Consider the following 22,500-nt stretch of genomic DNA (forward strand, 5'->3'; position numbering starts at 1 on the left):
TGTGTGTGTGTGTGTGTGTGTGTGTGTGTGTGTGTGTGTGTGTGTGTGTGTGTGTGTGTGTGTGTGTGTGTGTGTGTGTGTGTGTGTGTGTGTGTGTGTGTGTGTGTGTGTGTGTGTGTGTGTGTTGTGGAATATAGGGGGTGGAGTCGCATAGGGCCCAGCATCTGGAGAGCTAATGAGGCACATGATGAGGCAAGATGAGGAGGGACACCCCCGGCACACCCCACTCCTCTGCCAGCACCTGAACACACACACACACACATGCACACACACAAACACACACACACACACACAGGCTCTCCGCTGACATCCAACATGTGCATCTTCCACAACAAGCCCACGGCCGAGTGAGTGAGGGAGGAGAAGGGAACGCACACGGAGCTGTGGAGGGAGAGAGAGAGGCAGGAAAACACGTCTCTTGTGAGAGATACAGGCATGGCCATGTGAAAGAAGAAAGTAAAGCTGTAAGAAAACTGAGCAGAGGTCACTGCAGAAGAAGAGAGGGAAAGACAAAGAAGACAGAGGGAGGAGAAGAGGAGCACCACCTGGGACCATGGGCAGCGCTGAAGCAGGAGGGGTTAGATGGCCGAAAAGAGGACAGGCACAGGGAGCGGAGTGGATAGGGAAGGACGTAGGGAGCGGAGTGGATAGGGAAGGACGTAGGGAGCGAATGGATAGGGAAGGGCATAGGGAGCGAGTGGATAGGGAAGGAGGGAGGGAGCGAGTGGATAGGGAAGGAGGGAGGGAGCGAGTGGATAGGGAAGGAGGGAGGGAGCGAGTGGATAGGGAAGGAGGGAGGGAGCGAGTGGATAGGGAAGTATGTAGGGAGCGAGTGGGTAGGGAAGGAGGGAGGGAGCGAGTGGATAGGGAAGGAGGGAGGGAGCGAGTGGATAGGGAAGTATGTAGGGAGCGAGTGGGTAGGGAAGAAGGGAGGGAGCGAGTGGATAGGGAAGGAGGGAGGGAGCGAGTGGATAGAGAAGTATGTAGGGAGCGAGTGGATAGGGAAGGAGGGAGGGAGCGAGTGGATAGGGAAGGAGGGAGGGAGCGAGTGGATAGGGAAGGAGGGAGGGAGCGAGTGGATAGGGAAGGAGGGAGGGAGCGAGTGGATAGGGAAGTATGTAGGGAGCGAGTGGATAGGGAAGGAGGGAGGGAGCGAGTGGATAGGGAAGGAGGGAGGGAGCGAGTGGATAGGGAAGGAGGGAGGGAGCGAGCGAGTGGATAGGGAAGGAGGGAGGGAGCAAGTGGATAGGGAAGGAGGGAGGGAACGAGTGGATAGGGAAGGCTCTTGTAGGCACAGAGGAGGGGAGAGACGGCTGCCATGAATAAATGATAAAGGAGAAGCACCACTACTGCTCACACACATACAGATCACATACACATACAGATCACATACACATACAGATCACATACACATACAGATCACATACACATACACATCACATACACATACAGGACACGTAAACACACACAGTCCTCTACTAATATAATGTGAGAGCGTTCCGCGGCTCAACTGAGCATGCTCAGAACCACGGTTACATTACATTACGTCATTTAGCTTTTTTATTCAGAGCGACTTACAAGAGCACATGATGTCAACAGTAGTGACATCAACCGTGCAAAAATGTCAGCTAAGACCTGTGTGTGTGTGTGTGTGTGTGTGTGTGTGTGTGTGTGTGTGTGTGTGTGTGTGTGTGTGTGTGTGTGTGTGTGTGTGTGTGTGTGTGTGTGTGTGAGAGAGAGAGAGAGAGAGTGGGGAAGGGGGAGGGGAGGCTGACTGGAAAAGCAATAAGGTGAGTAGTCAGATGAAATTAGTTTGAGAGTAAACACTAAAATAAAGTGGAGAATTAAGTAGAATTAAAATGATAAAATAAGAAATAACCTACTATAAATAGGGTCATGTATTCACTGTCATTGTGTGGGGAAACACTGTCAGTGAGGCAAGCTTTGGAAGCAGCCATTGGGAGAGAAGTGCACTCTGGAGCTACTTCCAGCTAGACCACCTCAAGCAACACGCTGCTGCTGCTGCAAGACATGAAGACATAAACCAAGCTTTGGAAAAAACACACCAGTTGGCACGAGATTGAGTCACACCCCCGAAAAAAAGTAATCTCCAGAGTCTCCCAGAAATGAGCAAATTTCTATTATAATGATAAAGTGGTGTACCTGTCCTACATTCACTCAATTTACAGTCTGTTCTGTTTTAGGATGGAGGATTTAATACTCCCAGTTTCCACCCTTCCTTGTTCCCTCTCCATCCTGTCTCTCTCCCACTCTTCTTCTTTCTATCTTTCTATCCCCCCTCTCTCAATCCGCTATTGCTATCCCTAACCCCCCCATGCTATACACCTCCCCACTCTCTATACACCTCCCTACATCCCCTCTCTACACCTCACCACTCTCTCTCTACACCTCCCTACACCCCCCTTTCTCTACACCTCCCTACATCCCCTCTCTCTACACCTCCCCACTCTCTCTACACCTCCCTACATCCCCCTTTCTCTACACCTCCCCCCTCTCTCTACACCTCCCTACATCCCCCTTCCTCCATACCTCCCTACATCTCCTCTCTCTACACCTCCCTACATCCCCTCTCTCTACACCTCCCTACATCCCCCTTTCTCTACACCTCCCTACATCCCCCTCTCTACACCTCACCACTCTCTCTCTACACCTCCCTACATCCCCCTCTCTCTACACCTCCCTACATCCCCCTCTCTCTACACCTCCCTACATCCACTCTCTCTACACCTCCCTACATCCCCTCTCTCTACACCTCCCTACATCCCCCTCTCTCTACACCTCACCACTCTCTCTCTACACCTCCCTACATCCCCTCTCTCTACACCTCCCTACATCCCCCTCTCTCTACACCTCCCTACATCCACTCTCTCTACACCTCCCTACATCCCCCTCTCTCTACACCTCCCTACATCCCCATCTCTATACACCTCCCTACATCCCCCTCTCTCTACACCTCCACACTCTCTCTACACCTCCCTACATCCCCTCTCTCTACACCTCCCTACATCCCCTCTCTCTACACCTCCCTACATCCCCCTCTCTCTACACCTCCACACTCTCTCTACACCTCCCTACATCCCCCTCTCTCTACACCTCCACACTCTCTCTACACCTCCCTACATCCCCCTCTCTCTACACCTCCACACTCTCTCTACACCTCCCTACATCCCCCTCTCTCTACACCTCCCTACATCCCTCTCTCTACACCTCCCTACATCCCCTCTCTCTACACCTCCCTACATCCCCACTCTCTACACCTCCCTACATCCCTCTCTCTACACCTCCCTACATCCCCCTCTCTCTACACCTCCCTACATCCCCCTCTCTCTACACCTCCCTACATCCCCTCTCTACACCTCCCTACATCCCCTCTCTCTACACCTCCCTACATCCCCCCCTCTCTACACCTCCCTACATCCCTCTCTCTACACCTCCCTAGATCCTCCTCTCTCTATACCTCCCTACATCCCCCTCTCTCTACACCTCCCTACATCCCCTCTCTACACCTCCCTACATCCCCTCTCTCTACACCTCCCTACATCCCCCTCTCTCTACACCTCCACACTCTCTCTACACCTCCCTACATCCCCCTCTCTCTACACCTCCACACTCTCTCTATACCTCCCTACATCCCCCTTCCTCCATACCTCCCTACATCCCCTCTCTCTACACCTCCCTACATCCCCCTTTCTCTACACCTCCCTACATCCCCCTCTCTCTACACCTCCCTACATCCCCTCTCTCTACACCTCACCACTCTCTCTCTACACCTCCCTACATCCCTCTCTCTACACCTCCCTACATCCCCTCTCTCTACACCTCCCTACATCCCCCTCTCCCTACACCCCCACTCTCTCTACACCTCCCTACATCCCTCTCTCTACACCTCCCTACCGCCCCCACTCTCTACACCTCCCTACATCCCTCTCTCTACACCTCCCTACCGCCCCCACTCTCTACACCTCCCTACATCCCCTCTCTCTACACCTCCCTACACCCCCACTCTCTCTACACCTCCCTACATCCCTCTCTCTACACCTCCCTACATCCCTCTCTCTACACCTCCCTACATCCCCTCTCTCTACACCTCACCACTCTCTCTCTACACCTCCCTACATCCCTCTCTCTACACCTCCCTACACCCCCACTCTCTCTACACCTCCCTACATCCCCCTCTCCCTACCGCCCCCACTCTCTACACCTCCCTTCACCTATCGTTTCTCTAGCTATTGTTTGTGGGATTACGGCCCAGTGGGAAAACTCGCTACTCTTTATTCATTCTGCAGGCTGTCTTTGCACAAGAATGTGTGTGTGTGTGTGTGTGTGTGTGTGTGTGTGTGTGTGTGTGTGTGTGTGTGTGTGTGTGTGTGTGTGTGTGTGTGTGTGTGTGTGTGTGTGTGTGTGTGTGTGTGTATGTGTGTTTGTACTTTCTATCCTTGTGAGAACCAGTTTTAGAGTTTTAGACCTTCAGTCTGGACAGTGTTGCAAAGTGAGGTCATATTGACCAGCCCTCTTTTCTACAAGGGGCTATTTTAAGTTTAACTTTTGCCTTTGGGTTTTTAGGGTTTAAGATTAGAATTCAAATTGAGTTTAGGTTAGGATACAAGTTAAAGGACGGCTTTACCGTGGGGAATATGAATATATATTAAATCTCACGCCCCTAAGGTTTTCGAATCCGTTGAAATTTTTGAAATTGGAGCTTCACTGCCTGACCTATCAGGCATCTCTCACATATTTTAGGGAGGCCGCATGACGCGTTACGCGTCACCCGGCTTCCCTCCCCGCTTGCGGAACTTGAGCGCCTATGAACTACAAGTCTTGTGAGCCATGGTCCCGCCTCTAGAGGTCCTCCACGCCCCTTCAGAGCTCTCGACGAAAAGCAAAAGGCAGCCATCTTGTTCAACCGCTTGGCATACTGTAGCTAGGTTAGCTTTCCATAGCTCCTTGCCAAGAGACCATATCTCTGGAACGGAAGCACCAAAAGACACGGGACTGGCGGCATTGGAAAGCTCGTCAAATTTTACATCTAGTAGTAGGTGAGTTGAAGTAAGGAAATCAACGCTGAGCAATGTACCCATTTTTACACATTTTTACAGAAAATAGTTACAACATCAGATGCGCGTAACTCCTACGAAAATGCCTTAAAATGCATGAATTTTTTTTATGAAGACATCTCCCGACATATATACATCGGTTTAAATTTGGTGCAATTTGGTGCAATTTTATTTTCGATTTATTTTCAATTTTTTCTTCTTCTCTTGTTTTATTGTCGAAGCCTTCTTCTTCTTCTTTGAGTTTTATGGCGGTTGGCAAACATATATGTGCATTACCGCCACCTACTGGAGTTTGATATCAGCCAAATGCCTGAGGGGTGGGCATGTAAACGAAGGCCACGCGAGCCCAGTGCATTGTGGGAAATGTAGTATTTCGGGTCCCCGCACTCGCCCCTCCCCTCCACCACCCCCCCCCTTCCCTCCACACAGAGTGGATTTCTGGTGATATCTCTGGCGGGAAACAACCAATTTCAAAAATTTCAACGGATTCGAAAACCTTAGGGGCGTGAGATTTAATATATATTCATATTCCCCACGGTAAAGCCGGCCTTTAAGGTCTATAGTGGGTCGACTAAGAAATGTTGCACGCTTTGCACACTCGTTTCTAGGGTGAAGACTCTGGAGTCGATGCGCCATGGCCGCACCTTTATTTTGGGTGTGACCAAACTTATGCCAACTCATGGGCGGTGCGCACTTTGCACACCAGAACAAACGCTCTCCAGACTTTTCCAGAGCTGCTTCCTTTTCTTGCAGCAGCGTGTTCCTTGAGCTGGTCTGGAAGTGGCTCCATCAGGTCCATGTTATTGTCGCAGGTTCAGTGTGAGCAACAGTCGTCCAATTTATACCCTCACAATCTTCTATGACATCACCGATGATGTCACTGAGGATTGGGTTTGTGCGGGTCACCGCCGCCGGCTTCCCTATTATGTTAGTAAGTAAATGTGTATAAGAATGCATGCCTGGATCTGTGCTAGCATGCATGTATGTGTGTGTGTGTGTGTGCGGTTGCATAACGATGTGTATCCATGTCTTTCGTGTTTGTTTACTGTAGGTGTGCAAGAGCAGAGAGAGAGTGAACGCTCTGTACTGTATGTCTCTCGGCCTCCGTGTGTTTGTGTACGGGGGTGTTCTTGCGTTTGGACAGAAAGCACAGGAGCTGTCAAACGTTTCTCTCCTCTTTGCCTCAACATGCAGATTAATTAGGACCGACAACGGAGAAACATCCCCAGGTGGTCCGGCCCGGCCCGGCCCACTTCAAAAAACCCTTTCTCATCGCAAATCATTAGAAAGGATATCGCCCCCCCACGCATTATTTATCCTTCACTCGCACCTCTATCTTTCTCTCTCTCTCTCTCTCTCTCTCTCTCTCTCTCCCTCTGTCTCTCTCTCTCTGTCTCTCTCTCTCTCTCTCTCCCTCTCTCTCTCCCCCCTCTCATCCCTCTCCTCCCTCCCACTGAGGCCGCGATAAGACCATTAAACAGATGGAGCTGTCTTGGAGTGTTTGATGGTCTGATTTCTGTGTGTGTGTGTGTGTGTGTGTGTGTGTGTGTGTGTGTGTGTGTGTGTGTGTGTGTGTGTGTGTGTGTGTGTGTGTGTGTGTGTGTGTGTGTGTGTGTGTGTGTGTGTGTGTGTGTGTGTGTGTGTAAGTGGACATGCGTGACTGTGTGCGTATTAGTTGTGTGTGTTCATCTGTGTGTATAATGTATCGTAGGAAAGATGTGCTGACATCCATAAAAGAAGATAGACTATGCGGCACCTTTTTGCAAATTACTCGAAATCACTATCACGCTTCACATAACATGTTTGTTTGCTCGTGTGTGTGTGTGCATGTAATCTATGCATAAACATATTTTCCTTTGTCTTGGGATTAATTTGTTTGTGTGTAAATATGCATAATTGTGTGTGTGTGTGTGTGTGTGTGTGTGTGTGTGTGTGTGCGTGCGTGTGCGTGTGCAGAACAATAGAGAGAGAAAATGTGGAACAGGAAAGAAGATCCCAGAAACTGTGCAGAGATGAAGGGAGAGAGAGAGATGCTAATGATGAGAGGAGTTCACACTCTGGAGAGCAGGGTAGCTGCAGGTCCTTACAAGGTCTGAAAAAAATTGGAAACTGTATAAAGCTTATTTAAAACCAAATCAAAATGTCTTAAACACAGTAATTAGAGGTCTTATTTTACTCAGACGTTTCAGTCTTCATTTAAAGGTTAGTAGCAAAAATGGAAACCGTTTTTTTGTTAGCCCTGCAACAGGCTCTGTAGATTGTGGTTCTATGGCTGTTGCACTCTACAGTTAGGCTTGGTCCCTTAATCAATTTATAGTTTCAGAACGTTCAGTAGCTATGGCCAAGTGTGTTTTTGCCAGCTTTTTGGTTCCTCTTTAGATGTATCTTTCAAGATTCAACTCCAGGCATCTTTAAAAAAAAGCTCTTAACACGTTCACTGCCACTGACGTATTAATACGTCAAAAAAAATCCAGCGGTTCACTGCCATTGACGTATTAATACGTCAAAAAAAATCATTTTTTTTTTTTTGACGGTGGGATGTGCATCTAACCCTTTTACATCTCTTATATAAGTATTGGACGTGTACAACGTGTACAACCCATTCCACCGACCCACTAAGTGGCGACAAGGAAGGAGGAAGGCAAGCAAAAAGCAGTGTGACGAAGCCATTCTCATGAAAATGGATTGGCGAAAACGCTTTCGTTTTCGCGCTGATTGCTGGCAGTGCGGGATTGCAAATTTGCATAATAGATCACGGATGGAACACACTTTGAAACACGCAGCATAAATATGACCAGAATCGCAAAAGCTTCTCTCAACCAAAACTCCAAGAAGCGAGCGAGTCCATCCAGACTTCCTCAAACAGCGGCCGCGCAGACAGGCACAGCAGCAGCAAAGCAATGAGACTGGTGACGCGAGGTTACAGTAGCAGCAACGAGCTTGTGACACGGCCGCTGCGGCCAAGAGGACACACACGGAGGGAGGAGTTGGAAGCAACTCTCCCTCTCGCTCTCTCCCTCTCTCTCTCTCTCTCTCTCTCTCTCTCGCTCTCTCTCTCTCCCTCCCTCCCTCCCTCTCTCTCTCTCTCTCTCTCTCTCCCTCTCCCCCTCTCACTAGGATTAAACCTAGTGCGTCTCCCTCCCGAGAGGGAGGGAGAGAGAGAGAGAGGGAGGGAGAGCGAGAGGGAGGGAGAGAGAGAGAGAGAGAGAGAGAGGGAGGGAGAGCGAGAGGGAGGGAGAGAGAGAGAGAGAGAGCGAGAGGGGGAGGGAGAGAGAGAGAGAGAGAGCCAAAAATGAATGGTTAAAGTGACTGTTCTATCGAATTTCACAAAAAGCCGTTTATCTCTGAATATTTTTTCTGACGCTGAAACCATGCTGTATTCAACTGCTAATGCTTACATAACTACTAACTCTACAAACTAACTCTTTTAGATAGAGAAAGCACACATTCTATTAGTTCTTTTGAGATATTGTGTGTTCACAAAATCTTAGCAGAAAAGAATCCTCGGGTCTTGAAAGATGAGCCAGAATCCTCAAAAAACCCCTCTGGCAGAAGCTAACTACAGTAAAAAAAAAACGTCTGGCAGTGAATGTGTTAAAAAGTCTCACATTTGACTTTGAAGCATGCTGCAGACAGACACTGTGTGGATGTCAGTAAAAGAAGGAAGAACAAATATATGAGAGCTTGGGGCAACGGCAGAGGAGCCGTGGACATGTGATGGAATGGATAGAATCCAAATCCACGTTTAATTGCCGTGTGTCTGAATGTATGCAAGCGCACAATACATACATTCACATGACATCTCCATTGTCCTCTGGCGACATTGTGTTGTCCTGCTGAAGTGAACCATATGGGAATGGCTGTGTGAGGCTTTCAGCACTCCTCAAAGTTAGTGCACAGCTTTCTATGCTAGCTCATATTTCCAACGATTTGAGGAGTGTGTGTCAATAAGTGTTTTCTATGCCGTGCGTGTGTGTATGTGTGTGTGTGTGTGTGTGTGTGTGAGCGCGTGTGTGTATGCGCGTGTGCGCGCGAATGGGTGTGTACATACTGGATCTGTGTGGGTGCCTCTCCTTTCCCCACGGTGTTCATTACCGTCTTACTGTGAGCTAAGGATCCCGTGCTGTTAATTAAGATTGGGGGGGGGGGGGGGGGGGCGAGAGATGAAACGATGGAGGAGAGAAGATGTTTGGGAGAGTATTAGGACACAGTTGGAGAGATGAAGGCCCTGTAAAATGCCTCTCTCTCCCTTGTGGCCTAGCAAGGGAGATTTTTATACGATTGTTAAACGAGCAGACTGTGGCTTCGGTCTGGCACGTCCACACTTTGAAAAGCAGCGGACTAAAAGCAGATTTGGAAGCCGGACTATATCCGTTTTGCAACATGTCTCTTCTCTGCTCGAGCTCGCTTTGAAGACACATGCTGTGTGGAAACCCGCATTGTAAACAGTCCCAGGAGAGAAGCGATAGAAATGATTACTGCTGCGCCGCCCGGCAGTTGACACGCGGCACAAGTGAGGGATGCACGGAGGAACAGGAGTGTGATTGAAAGTTAGAGAAATAATAGAAAGAGAGATGGGGGGCCGGCGCCGTGTGAAAAAGACGGAGACATTTACATAATGGGAAAAGGAGGAGGAGAACGGGCGAGGGGGGGGGGGCGGGCCGCAGCTGATTCGAGGGTTTAACGCGCGCGCGCTATCGAGATGCGAGGAGGGCGCTGTTGTGCACGTGGAGGATCTATGAATGCGATTACGGATTTAGGTCACGTGCACACAAGGGGGCATCTGGAGCAGGAAATACAGCTCGTTTAGGGGCGGAATTAATTTGTTTGTGGGCACACAACACATTCTTTTATGTATAAATAACTTTCTTGGAGGAAGCATTCTGAGCGTTCTGTTTTCCGCTATGGAGAGAAATATGCATTCATTTGGGTATAGATGAGTTGGATGACTTCTAATCCGTGGGTTTTTGTGTTGGCTATCATGAGATATGAGTCATAGAGTTATCGGAGTGAGAGAGAGAGAAACAGACAGACAGACAGTCGGGATGCCAGGAAGAAGGGGATGGATATGGGCGGGAAATGAGTTAAAAGCTGTGCAGAAGAAGAAACCAGCTTGTGGTGGTAAATAAATGATAAGAGGTAGGAAAGCAAAGAACACTGAGAGAGAGAACGTGTTCCAGTCTGCTGAAGGCATACGGTTTAGCTACTGTATAGGAGACGTTTTGTACACTTCAGGCCGCGGTGAGTCTTCACTGGTACATTATGTAACATAATGCACTCAGCTCATTATCTTCATCAGGTTACCTGTAGATGATGCACGCTGTCTTTTGGCAGGTGGAGCAGTTGTTAATGTCCTGGCCAGTTCTGTACGAGCGCCGACTGCAGAAACAACACACGCACGCACACACGCGCGCACATGCACACGCGCACACACGCACGCACGCACGCACACACACACACACACACACACACACACACACACACACTGTTAGAGGATGACTGACTGAAAACACTTGTCTAGATGGGGGCTACAGATCTGGCTTTGGGAGCATATCTCAGCCAAATATGTGCAAATAATACATTGTATTTGTCACGTTAGTCCATAAAGGCAAAATCCACCCTTAAACACATCAATACTGTTAATAATCAGTTATTGCTTTATTGGTGATGTAGCATTTCTGGGCCTGTTTTGTTTGTTTGGTGGGATATTTGTCTTATTCCTGTGAATAACTGGCCAAAATGAAACAACGTAATGTATCTTTGCAGAGCAGCTAAAATGGAATTTGATTTGCAGAAACACATTCCAGCTGTTGAAAACAACAGTAAACCTGAGGTTTTGGTGTCAGTCCCTCAGAGTGAAAAAGAGTGAGAAAGAGTGAGTGAGTGAAAGAGTGAGTGTGTCTCTGGACTCTCTTTTCTGTTTGCAGCAACATTCAACAATCATGCAGGGAGAAATCCATCATAGTGTAAAGAAGCAGAGAGAACAATATGTCTGCCGGCACACTGGCCCCAGCTGACCACAACACAATGTACTGTAGCCACAAAACATGTGTTAAACTAAAGCCTCTTGACTTGAACATTCATCACTCTCTCACTCATATCAGGCTATGTGACTATCGCTATTGCTTTAAGTTAACCCATTCATACCTGATGCAGCATTTGTGTGTGTATCCCTTTAACACCATTCGCGGTCTTAAAGGGATACGCACACAAATGAGGCATATACACGCAAATGCTGCATCAGGTATCAATGGGTTAATGATCTACACATGCTGAATGCAACAGTGTCAGGCACACTGTCTGGGGGTTTGTCCAAAGGCATTCTGGTGAAGGTAGGACATCTCTAAAGTGAAATAGAAATAGACAAGGCAGGTTGAGGGGAAAGTGGGTATGCCAAAATTACAACATTTCATCACAAACTAACTCAACACAAAATTGCACTTAAAAAAAGGCACTTAACAAAATGCACTTAACTCCACAGATTGACGATATATAACAGTATAAGAGCAGAAGGTGGATCTTTCCTTTAAGAGGGCACTGCAGCCGTTTAGTATATTTGACTGTATAATATGTGCCAGAAAGTTAAGACAATCCATTCAGTCTGCTTTTCTGTAAACTTACTTGGCGCTATTTGAATAGTCCTGTCTGGCATTCCAAGTAGGTTAACACATTTGCTACGCATTATTTGCAGAAAATGCTGATTGTTTCTAGAATAAAGCAAGATAATAAACACAAAAACATTCTGACACGCTCATGCTAGCTGCCATTATGATGCCAGCTCATTATTTTGCCAAGATATTCCTCTTCTCAACTGCATACTGATGAGGTAGTGAATTAAATTGATAAAGTAGACATTTTAACCCATTGATACCTGATGCAGCATTTGTGTGTGTATCCCTTTAAGACCGTGTGAACGCGGTTCGCGGTCTTAAAGGGATACGCACACAAATGAGGGATATACACGCAAATGCTGCATCAGGTATCAATGGGTTAATTACACAGCGAGAGACCGTACGACTGTCACCCCCCCCCCCCCCCCCCCCCCCCCAGTCCTTATCAAAGACAACAACAACAACAACAAGAGAAGACAAGACGTTCTCTTCAGGAGAGAGAGAAAAACATGGAGCCAAGCACAGCGGCAACCTTTTAGCCCAGCACACACTTTCCTCACAGCGGCCCACTTAGACTACTTTCATTTCTGGCACATCATCAAATACATGCAATCCATCTCACTCGCTGCTTCTCTCACTCATATTTATTTCTCCTTTAGAACTGTATATATAATTATATAGTGTATTATTTCTCTTTTATATCTTTATATATTTATATCGTGTATTATTTCTCTCTCACTTTCTTTTCTCGCCAAAATAAGGGTGCATTAATTAGGGGTCAGTTAAAGCTTAATAATAATTAACTAACCCTCAAGTGACACTTAACTAATGTGTCTAGTAACCATTTACTAATGGTGTTCATGTTAACTAATTTATACATTATTTAATAGTTTAGAGTTAATGAGCATTAACTAAGGGTTATTTATGAAGCATTATTAAGCATTAACCGTTAATGAATGTACCCTTATTGTAAAGTGTGACCCTTTTCTCTCTGTCTCGTAGTCGTACTCATTTTTTTCTCTTAACTCACAAACATGTCTAAGCATAAGGCATAGGCCTCCTCACACACACACACACACACACACACACACACACACAGAAGATGTGATCCTGTGTAGGAGATTTAGGAGCCTTGCCGCGGTGCTGAAGCATTAACTGCATATCCTCAATGGTAATCTGATAGGGATTAGTCTGGTATTACAGAGATCTGTCAACCCTGAACACAGAGAAGGAGGAATGAGAGTGATGGAGTAAAGGCATCTAGAAGGGGGAGCTGGAGATGGAGAGAGAGAGAGAGAGAGAGAGAGAGATGTGTTTTCTCTTGTTCAGAAGAGAGGGAAGCGAGAAAATGTGGGGCGAGATGTTGGGAGAGGAAAGGTGAGGTGTGAGGAGAAAAAAGGTATAAACCGAGGGAGAAGAACCAGAGACAGTAGAGGTGAAACTCTGGTGATGATGGGAGCGGGTGAGAGAGAGCGGAGAGCGAGATAGAAGGGGGGGGGGGGTGCAGAGTGATTGACAGGTTGTCAGAGGAGAGACAGGCGGAGATGGAAAGATGGCGAGAGGGCAGAGGAGGAAAAAGAGCGAGGGATGAGAGAGGAGGGGGAGAGGTTCACTGTCGGTTTGTAGTGAGAGACATGATTCATACCTGGAGGTGCAGAGAGAGAGAAGAAGGCATTAATTAAGAATAGAGGAAAGAGGAGAGTAAGGGAGGAGTGGGGGGGAATAGCTGGAAGCAGAGTGAGAAGGAGGAGATGGAGGGGAGGGGAGGGGAGGGAAATGCATGAGCGAAGCCAATTGGGATGTACGAGGAGGAGAGGACCAGAGGAGGAGTCAGGATGAAAGAGAAAGAGCCTAGTGATCTCTAGTGTCTCTAAGGGATGTTGTTACCTTGGGGATGACAGACCCTATAGCATGCTAGATGAGAGGACAGCGGAGATAAGAGAAACTGCTATTGACTATAGGCTGGCAGGTGTCATACTGAATATCCCCGCAGGTCTGGGACACACACACACACTACAGCACACTACTCTGCAGGCCCTGACATTTAAAATCTGTTACCGGGAGTTGAACGCTTGTCAGTATGGATAGCAGGAAAAACTGAAGCATACTCTGCTCACACACTTCCCTTCATTCTCTCTCGCTCGTGCAGTGACCACCTCTATCTCTCCATTTTCTCCATCTTTGTCTCCTCATCTTTATCTTCAATCTCGGAAGCCATTGTCTATCGGTCTGACGGTGATGGGGGTGGGGGGTGACAGACAAGATTTGGGGGTTTCCAGTGTAGCCAGCCGACATTCGGTTGGAGTTGAGAGACGACGTCTCATATGCAGATATCTGTTCAGAGAGATTAGCCGAAATGTCGTCTGAACCTAAACCACTTACAAAAAGTATCGATGTTTGTGTTTGTGTGGAGAAACGTTCGACTCCAACTCCTTTCTCACGTCTCCAGTTGCTAATCAGACTGTAAACAATGACCGGCACACGGAAGAGGACGTCTTGACCCGGATGTCTGCTGGCTACACCGGACACCCTGAAATATGGCTGGTATATTGGCACCCATCAGAGCGATAGACTATGGGTTCAGAGATGCATATACTGTAGTCTCTCTCTCTATTATCTCTTGGTCTCTGTATCCCTCTTTTTCTCCGTATGATGATCTATTCCATCCCATTCTCATTCCCATCTTTAAATTCTTTTTTCTCTCCTCACATTCTTCCATCAACCCACCTCTCCATCAGTCTCTTCATTCCCTCCCTCCCTTCCTCCCCCCCTTGTTGCATGTCTCACCCTTCGCTGAGGGCCTTGCTCTTCTCCAGGTCTTGAATGACGTTGAGGAGCACTTTGATCTTCTCCTGGTTGGACAGCAGACTCTCCTCCACGCTCTGCAGCCGCCCCTCCAGCCCGTCCGGCGCACGTCCCCCCAACAGACCGGCCGGAGCCCCGTTACACTGTGCGTTGGAGTGAGTCGTGCAAGGCAGGCCGCTCGGCTGTTTCGTAGAGGCCACAAGCTTGACCGCCTCCGAGGACGTTTGCTGCGGGGCGGTTGCAGTTTGCTGGGTGTGGTTGGTTTGCGTTAGGGGTGTGGCCGGTTTGGAGCGAGCGAGTTTAGGAGAGTTTTTTGTCTGGAGAGGCGCGGTGACGCTTGATTTTGAGTCGATGCGAAGGACAGAGGGTAGAGGTTTGGCGGTGTGGAATGACAGCTGTCTGTGATGGTGTGTGTGTTCGCTAGCCAGCCGCTGCGTGTGTTGAGTTTTAGCAGAGGCGTCCGTCACTTCTGTGGACGGCGTGCGTGTTCGCTGCGTGTGTGCGGCGCTACCCGCAGTCTTGTCTGTGTTGTGTACGTGTGTGTCTGTTGTTTGTGTGGCTGAGTCCTTGTAGTGAGTGAAGTCTGCAGAATGGGGTCTTGTTTGTTGCCTTGAATCTTTTGTTTTGCTGTCAGTGTGCGATGTGTGGTTTGAATGTGAACTGTGTGTTTTTGGTATCGTGTGCGACGCTTGTATCCGAGTGGTCTTAACTGATCCGTGTGCCGCGGGCGTGTTCTTGGTGTAGGATTGGGAGTTCAGAAGGGGGGAGTCTTTTCTCGACGGGTTCGGGGCCACATACTGTTTCCGGGCAGGATTGGGTAAAGTCTGGCTGGCTGTTATTTGATTGGCCGCCCGCCTGCGACACGCCCCCGTGCAGGGCGTGAGCTGCGACTGCCTCTTCCCACACGTCCCGCAGAGGCGCAGCGGCGAGGTGGTCGTCACGCGACAGGGCCGAGGCGGGCTGGCGTGCACGGTCGTACAAACGCTCCCGGTCTTCACCGCCGAGTGTTGGCTCTCCCCTCGCAGGGACTGGACCCTCCTCCTCTCTCGGAACGCCTCCCTCCCCTCGGCGCCGGCCTCGCTGGAAACCCCGCCCACCGCGTCCGAGGCCACCACGCTGCCGTTTGTATATCGAGCGCTCCTTCTCCCCTGTGTGTCCTTGGGATTTGTCCGTGGAGCTTTGATCTGGCAGTACACCGCGCTGCCTGACCCCTGTGACCCCATGTCGTCCTGCGTCAGACTGTTGATCTCATTCTGAGACGTCTCCTTGGATACGGGCAAGCTTTTGACCTCGCTGCCGCCGCCCCCGCCGCCCGTCTCAGGCGTCATGCTCTTGTCTGTGGCGTTGCTGAGCTGGCGTTGTTGCACGCCGCTCGCTTGGCTGCCGTGTCGTTTGACGGAGGGTAGCGTCCGGAGTCCGGGAGACGTCTGGACCCCTACACTGCACAGCGGGCCCCATCGCCCCCCTGCCAGGGGCACCCCGAGTGCAGGCACTGGATTGGTGGGATCAGCCACCCTCCTGCCCATTACTCCTCGGCCGATTGGCTCAGCCCCCTGGGGAGCTGAAGGGGACGGGGGCAGCAGGTGACATCAGCTGAGGTCAGCGTGCTCACGTCCAATCAAAAAAAAGGCTGTTGTTTATCCAGATGTACTGTACGTGTGAGGCACTGTCAGTGGGTTTGTGTGTGGTGGCTTCAGATAGAAACTCAATAGCCAATGAAAGCAACCGATGGTTGAAGCTTCATTGGTTCAGTGGCTATAAAGTCTCAATGTCCTTCCATAAAAGTCCTTCTTCACTAGTTTAACGACTCCCGATTGGACATCAGTGTCAAGGCTCTGCTTAGATCCCGACCAATGGCCCGCAGACGATGATAGTCCAATAGATTCTCTATCCATTTCTGGTTTGCTCTGGAGGGAGAGAGACAGACAGAGAGAGAGAGGCAGAGAGTGACAGAGAAGGTAAGAGCGAAGGAAAGGTGGGAGACAGGAAATAAATGGTCAGGTAGGCAAGTCGACGCTGACATTAGGCAGGCAAAGCAAAGCACCGTAAAAAAAAAGCTTTGACTGCGACTGAACGCACCCACCGACCAAATCAATAGAACTCTATCAAGCCCTTATTACACCAGTGGCTCGCTGGGACGGAACGCTCAATCTCATCTAGCAGTTTCTCTGCAAGGAATGGAAACGAATAAGTCTTAAGCATAATAGCACGTGTCTCTAAAGTAGCTACTCTCACACCAGGGCCTGTGCGCATAAAGCTTATGAAATGAGGACGCGTGATCTAGATCTTTGTATATGTGATGACACAGTATGACACATTTCAAACGATGTTATGTTTGCCTCCCACAGCAGTATGTAAACTGATGATACATCATGGCCTGACATCTCTCACAGAGGTAGTTACTGTAGGAAGTCTGTCTAATGGCTTCAGAATAGTGCTGAGCTCTGCTGCATTGTTCCTGCCCATCTACCACACTTTTCTCTGCTCTCTCCTGTTTGTTTCCTGCAACTTGATAGCTGCACTCAGTTATGTTACACACACATTTTTCACTTTTTGTGTACCGTAATTACTTTAAAGGCAAAAAATCAATTGGATATGCCTATAGCTGAGAGATCAACGTTTCATAGTTTATACAGTTTATATCAGCTGGTTTTATAGTTTGCTTGGTGACATTTTCTGGATTGCTTAAGGGACATAATTAGGCATTTTAACCAATGAGATCAGTTGAGAACTGACATACAGGTTAGAGTTCACAGAATAAGAGGTGCTGTGAGGAGCGGATGAAAAGGGAACGAGAAGAATAGATTAGATCATGGGTTTTCAAAGTGGGAGGTGGTTCCCCCACGGGGGGCTCCAAGCAGTTTCAGGGGAGGCTCAGTCAATGGAAGTGAAAAAAATATGAGTTAGGCTATTACATTATTTAATCAAAAGGAGATCACACGGCATAGCCTAAATGTGTGTGAGATTTGGTTAAAGAGATACAGTAGTGTCTATGGGATCAATTAACATAATCATGACCCCATAGGCATCCAGGAATTGAGTGCGGGGGGGGGGGGGGGGCGTGGGGGGCGCTTTTTTCCAAGCTTTGTCTGAGGGGAGGCCCACAGTCTCAAACAACCCCTGGATTAGATGAGACTGTGAGGACACTGGGCCAGTGCAACAGTAATAGTATGGTAAAGAAAAATAGGATAGATAAGAATGCCAATGGAGGTTATGTCTATTATTACATTGCAATGCAACTTGAACAAGTGGCAGGAGACTCATGTTTTGATGATAGACTGTTGGAAATCAGCTTTAATTGAGGGTGAATGTTCCACTGGAGCCTGACCGAGAAATTAAAAATCATACTGTAGTCATGGCAGGATTGCAAATAGCTTAAGGCGATTGATAACGGCACCGCCAGTCACAGAAGAGTTCAGAACAGTTTGCCCATGGAAGATAGGCCAAGCCTTTAATCGGCAGAATCAAATCCCCAATCTGTTTCCTTCCAATCAAAGGTCTGTTTTTCACCTGTCTTCACAGAGATGCTATCTTTCCATCAGTCAATGCAAATCAGGTGTGTGTGTGTGTGTGTGTGTGTGTGTGTGTGTGTGTGTGTGTGTGTGTGTGTGTGTGTGTGTGTGTGTGTGTGTGTGCGTGCGTGCGTGCGTGCGTGCGTGCGTGCGTGCGTGCGTGCGTGCGTGCGCGTGCGTGCGTGTGTAAGCACAGATGCTTACTGTATAGGGTCAATGATGGATCACTCTAATATTTAGGAGAAATACATGGCCTGGTTGAGCTCTTCATGTAAAAGCCCATGAGATTAATGACAACAAAGAAAGCTTTTCTCTGGAGGCTTTTCTCCAAAGGGAAGTCATTCTTCAGCCCTGTGCTCAAGGCTTCCCAGCAATCTGCTTTTGGAATTGCCTGCCAGCAATGGCCTTGTAGTAATGGAGGCTTACTGTGCTTGAAACAATATTTACTCAGCACTGGACAGACACAAAGCTAATGTTATGGTCGTCGTAGTGTGAGCCAGGCGCGAGGGGGCGCCCTCCAAATATGATGTCATCGCGGTAGTCGCGTCGGGCACGAGCCCTCCGCAAACGCTAGCGTGCACTGTAGTGTAGTGTAGTGTAGTGTGCCTGAATAGTTTTGTAACAGCGCTCCCATGGCTTTGCAAGAGAGACATGGAGAGAAATGAAATGAAGTAAGTCCAGCCAGCCAGTGTTTTGACCGACTGTTTTGACCCATGTGGTAAAAATTTGATTTATAATTTTAATTTTCAGTCATTTCAAGTAAATATGCTGTGTTGAGAGAGATAAAGAAGCACAAAGTAAGCTACCAGGGCTGAGGACTGAAACACCTATTTACATTCAGTCAAAACAAGTTTGGTGATTCTATTAATGTGCTGATATATGGTGGTTTCAGAGTGAAACTGCAGTACCGCACATACAGTAATGCATTACTGTATGAAAATGTAATGAAAAGCCATATGGCTTTTCATTGTATTGTTTCAAAAACTTTAATTTTTTTACTTATCACTGTAATGTACAATGTACATGACAATCACTTGGCTGCAGCACAGACCATAAATGCATCGATGAATGCGAGGAGCTTGCGCGTGGTCTGGCCAGGAATGCGCTACGGTGCCTCGCTCGACTATATCTCGCCCTTAATTAGGACTGCTGAATGATTGCACTGATAGTTATTATGATTATTATTCCAGATTTTCCCCCCAATTTTCTCCACAATTCTACTTGGCCAATTTCCCCCCCCCTGCTGCCCCAGTCGCTGCTCCACCCTCTGCCGATCTGGGGAGAGCCGGAACTAGCACCATGCTTCCTCCGACACATGCGCAATTGCCAGCCGCTTCTTTTCACCTGACACGGGGAGCTTATTCCCACCAGTTCCCTCCCACCCTGACCGACCAGAGGAGGCGCTAGTGCAGCGAGCAGGACACATACCCCCAATCCGTCTTCCCACCCGCAGACACCAGCCAATCGTGCCTGTATGAACGCCCGGCCAAGCCGGAGGTAACACGGGGTGCGAACCTGCGACCCTCGTGTTGGTAAGCAGGGAATCTACCCAGACGCCCGTTTCCGGTGATAGTTAATATGTATTCTATCTAGATCAATGTCATGTTCACATGTCCTCATACCAATGCTCTGTTTCACCTACATATTGACTATTTTTTGATCAGGTGTTTTCCCCCCCTTAGCAAGATCCACATGCAAGATTAATATTTTTGCCTTTAGATCCCCATGGCCCTTGACTGCAAGCATAATTAATATTATTAGATTCGTTTGAATTTCAGTTTTCATTTAACATAATAAAATATTAAAACTGACTGAGGCTGTATAAAATATTAAAACTGACTGAGGCTCATGTGAATAAAGTTGATTATGCTGGTGGGCCTGCCGATGGGCCGGAGTTTAGTAGGGGGAGTTTAAAGTTAGCAAAGACTCAGTGTGTGCAGTGTTATTTCATAAAAAAAATCATAAAAAAGTTTTCCCTCTAAATCATCACTTCTGACCCATTAGAATTGTGTGGCGGTGTGTTTATGTGCAGAGAGTGTCTGTCTTTCATGACTTGTTGTTGCCTCTTTCCTCTCAGCTCTCTTTTCCATCTCGTCTTTGATTTGCCAGCTGTCTGTCAGTCTGCCCCTCTCTCTCTCTCTCTCTCTCTCTCTCTCTCTCTCTCTCTCTCTCTCTCTCTCTCCTTCCTGTGGCTCCATATTTCATCTTAGTCTCTCGCTCACATCACCTCTGGCTGTGCAAAATGAATGAGGATGGGAAGGGGGTAAAGCGGTACAGAACAGAGGGAGAAGGATCACGGACAAGATGGAATGTGTGTGTGTGTGTGTGTGTGTGTGTGTGTGTGTGTGTGTGTGTGTGTGTGTGCGCTTGTGTGCATGCGTGTGCATGCGTGTGCATTATATAAACTGTGTTTCAGAGGAAGTTTTAATTTACCCAATCTAATTTGAAATCTCCAAAGGTGCTGATAGAAACAGTTTATGAAAGAGTAAAGAGAGAGAGAGATATATATTAAAGGAGAGAGAGAGAGTGCAAGAGAGTGACCAGCAGAGCTGCACACGTTGCCTGCCAGCAATCAATACACACTGCAAGTCTGCTTGAGCATCTGTTGCCACACACACACACACACACACACACACACACACATAAAGACACACACGCACACATAAGGACACACACGCACACATAAAGACACATACACCCTTTAAACACTCCAGGGGTTTCTTGACAGGGCACAGCTTTTTATTAAATCTGTTTTTACATGCTATGCCTTCAATTTACCAGTCGGCGGGTTCGGGATGCACGAGAACTGTCTGAAATGCAAACCTGAGCAAGACTGTGTGTGTGTGTGTGTGTGTGTGTGTGTGTGTGTGTGTGTGTGTGTGTGTGTGTGTGCGTGTGCATGTGTGTGTGCGTGCGCATGTGCATGTGTGTGTGCGTGCGCGCCTTTGCCGTGGCAACAGAGCGCTGAATGCTCCAGCGAAGCGAGTCCCCTGTCGTTTCAAGGTGAGCCTCATTTTTCAGCCGGCGATTGACGGCGCCTGTGTGTGTTAGGGAGGGCCAGCGCCACTTTACTGCACTGTAATCAAACCGCCTCTCTCTCTCTCTCTCTCTCTGTCTCTCTCTGTCTCTCCCTGCCTCTCTCGCCCACTCACGCTCAGAACGCTGCAGTTTATTGGCCCCTGGAGGCGGGGCGCACACACTGCGTTTTGGGTCGTGTAGTTCAGTGTCTCCTCCCTCGCCCCTAGAGGCCTTGTCCACTTTTCTGTGTTCAAAGCAAAAACAACGAGTGGACTTGAATGTTCTTTATTGTAGTTTGTGGTTGTGGTTGTTGTTGTTGTTGTTGTCAGCTTTGTATATCATTAGCACTACCTCCTACGGACCAATTTTTACAAGCCTGAAAGTGTAAACATCAATCAACACTATAAAGAAAAACCAAACTCATGGCCAAATTGTTGAAGCTCATTTTTTTCGTGTCTCGCCTTGGAAAATAGACGTCGCCCTGTGTTTTAGCTCTACTGCAAAATAAAGATATGTTTGTGTTGGACTTTGAAAGGTACAGCGAGGATAATTAGTGTTGGAGAAATCCCTCGTGCGCCAAGTTCTGACAGTATCAGTGCCAATGCTGGAATCTTTTCCACGCTTTACAATTTTATTTTTATTTTGTTCATTTCTGCGTGTTAATTAATACAATATGTCAGCAGATGCCCCGTGCTTCCATACTGCGTTGCAAATACAGGACTGTGCAAAAGTTAAGTGAAGATGCTTTCAAGAATAATTACATGAAACGTTTCCAATATAAAAAAAAAAATACTATAAAAAGCAGTCACACAAATGTAGGAAAAAAACATTTGAACAAACATCGAGACAAAAGAAACGGGGTGCCTAAGACTTTTGCACAGTTCTCTATGTGTATATAACACCTAAATGTTTTGTTCCCTTTAATTGGTCAATAGTTTGATCCATTTTTCGGTGTCATTTACACCTGGTATTAAAATGTGTTTTGGGTGATCTGATTGCAATGTGGTAGTGCTTGACCACATGAAAGTACAGGTGTAAATGCACCCAAGACACATTGAGGACAGATGATCCAATCGACCAAACCACCTCCGGAGGTGTTCAGGGACACATTGTGACCACATTGAACACAAGTGTAAATGCAAACGCATTCTCATTCCACATACAGTCACCGTTGTTTTTCTGCGGCTCTAAGCTATGGAGCTTGCCGGATCCGATCGCAATCGGATCTCAACGTGGACACTGGAGACATTGGTAGTTCAGATTTTTTGATGTGGGGTTGTATACTTGCCGACAGTCAGTGTACTACATGCAGTAGAATGCAGTCGGCATGGTGGAAGTTTGGGGAAATTGAGACCGGCCGTGTCAGGCAAGTAGAGCTGTCTGCTGAGTGTGAACAGGGTCACGAGCAAAAACGTAAAAAAACAACAACAAAAAGCTTCCATACTGCTCACCTGGCGTAATCCAAGTCTCCACAAGCCC

The 22,500-nt window shown here is 47.9% G+C and overlaps 2 protein-coding genes across 2 annotated transcripts in view; one reads left to right on the plus strand and one right to left on the minus strand.

Annotated features, from left to right (window-relative positions):
* Window positions 1–16,017, minus strand: part of insyn2b (inhibitory synaptic factor family member 2B) — a gene marked incomplete at both ends in the record, with an annotated part of 16,976 nt that extends 959 nt beyond the window's left edge. The window contains 2 exons of the mRNA XM_083652496.1: window positions 10,380–10,454; window positions 14,474–16,017. Coding sequence (XP_083508622.1) covers window positions 10,380–10,454; window positions 14,474–16,017 — 1,619 coding nt within the window. The remainder of the gene's footprint in view (window positions 1–10,379; window positions 10,455–14,473) is intronic.
* Window positions 1–22,500, plus strand: part of dock2 (dedicator of cytokinesis 2) — a 152,473-nt gene that overhangs the window by 80,776 nt on the left and 49,197 nt on the right. The gene's annotated exons all lie outside the window — the stretch shown is intronic.

This window comes from Poromitra crassiceps, assembly GCF_964638095.1.
Source record: "Poromitra crassiceps genome assembly, chromosome: 15".
NCBI classification, from domain to species: Eukaryota; Metazoa; Chordata; class Actinopteri; order Beryciformes; family Melamphaidae; genus Poromitra; species Poromitra crassiceps.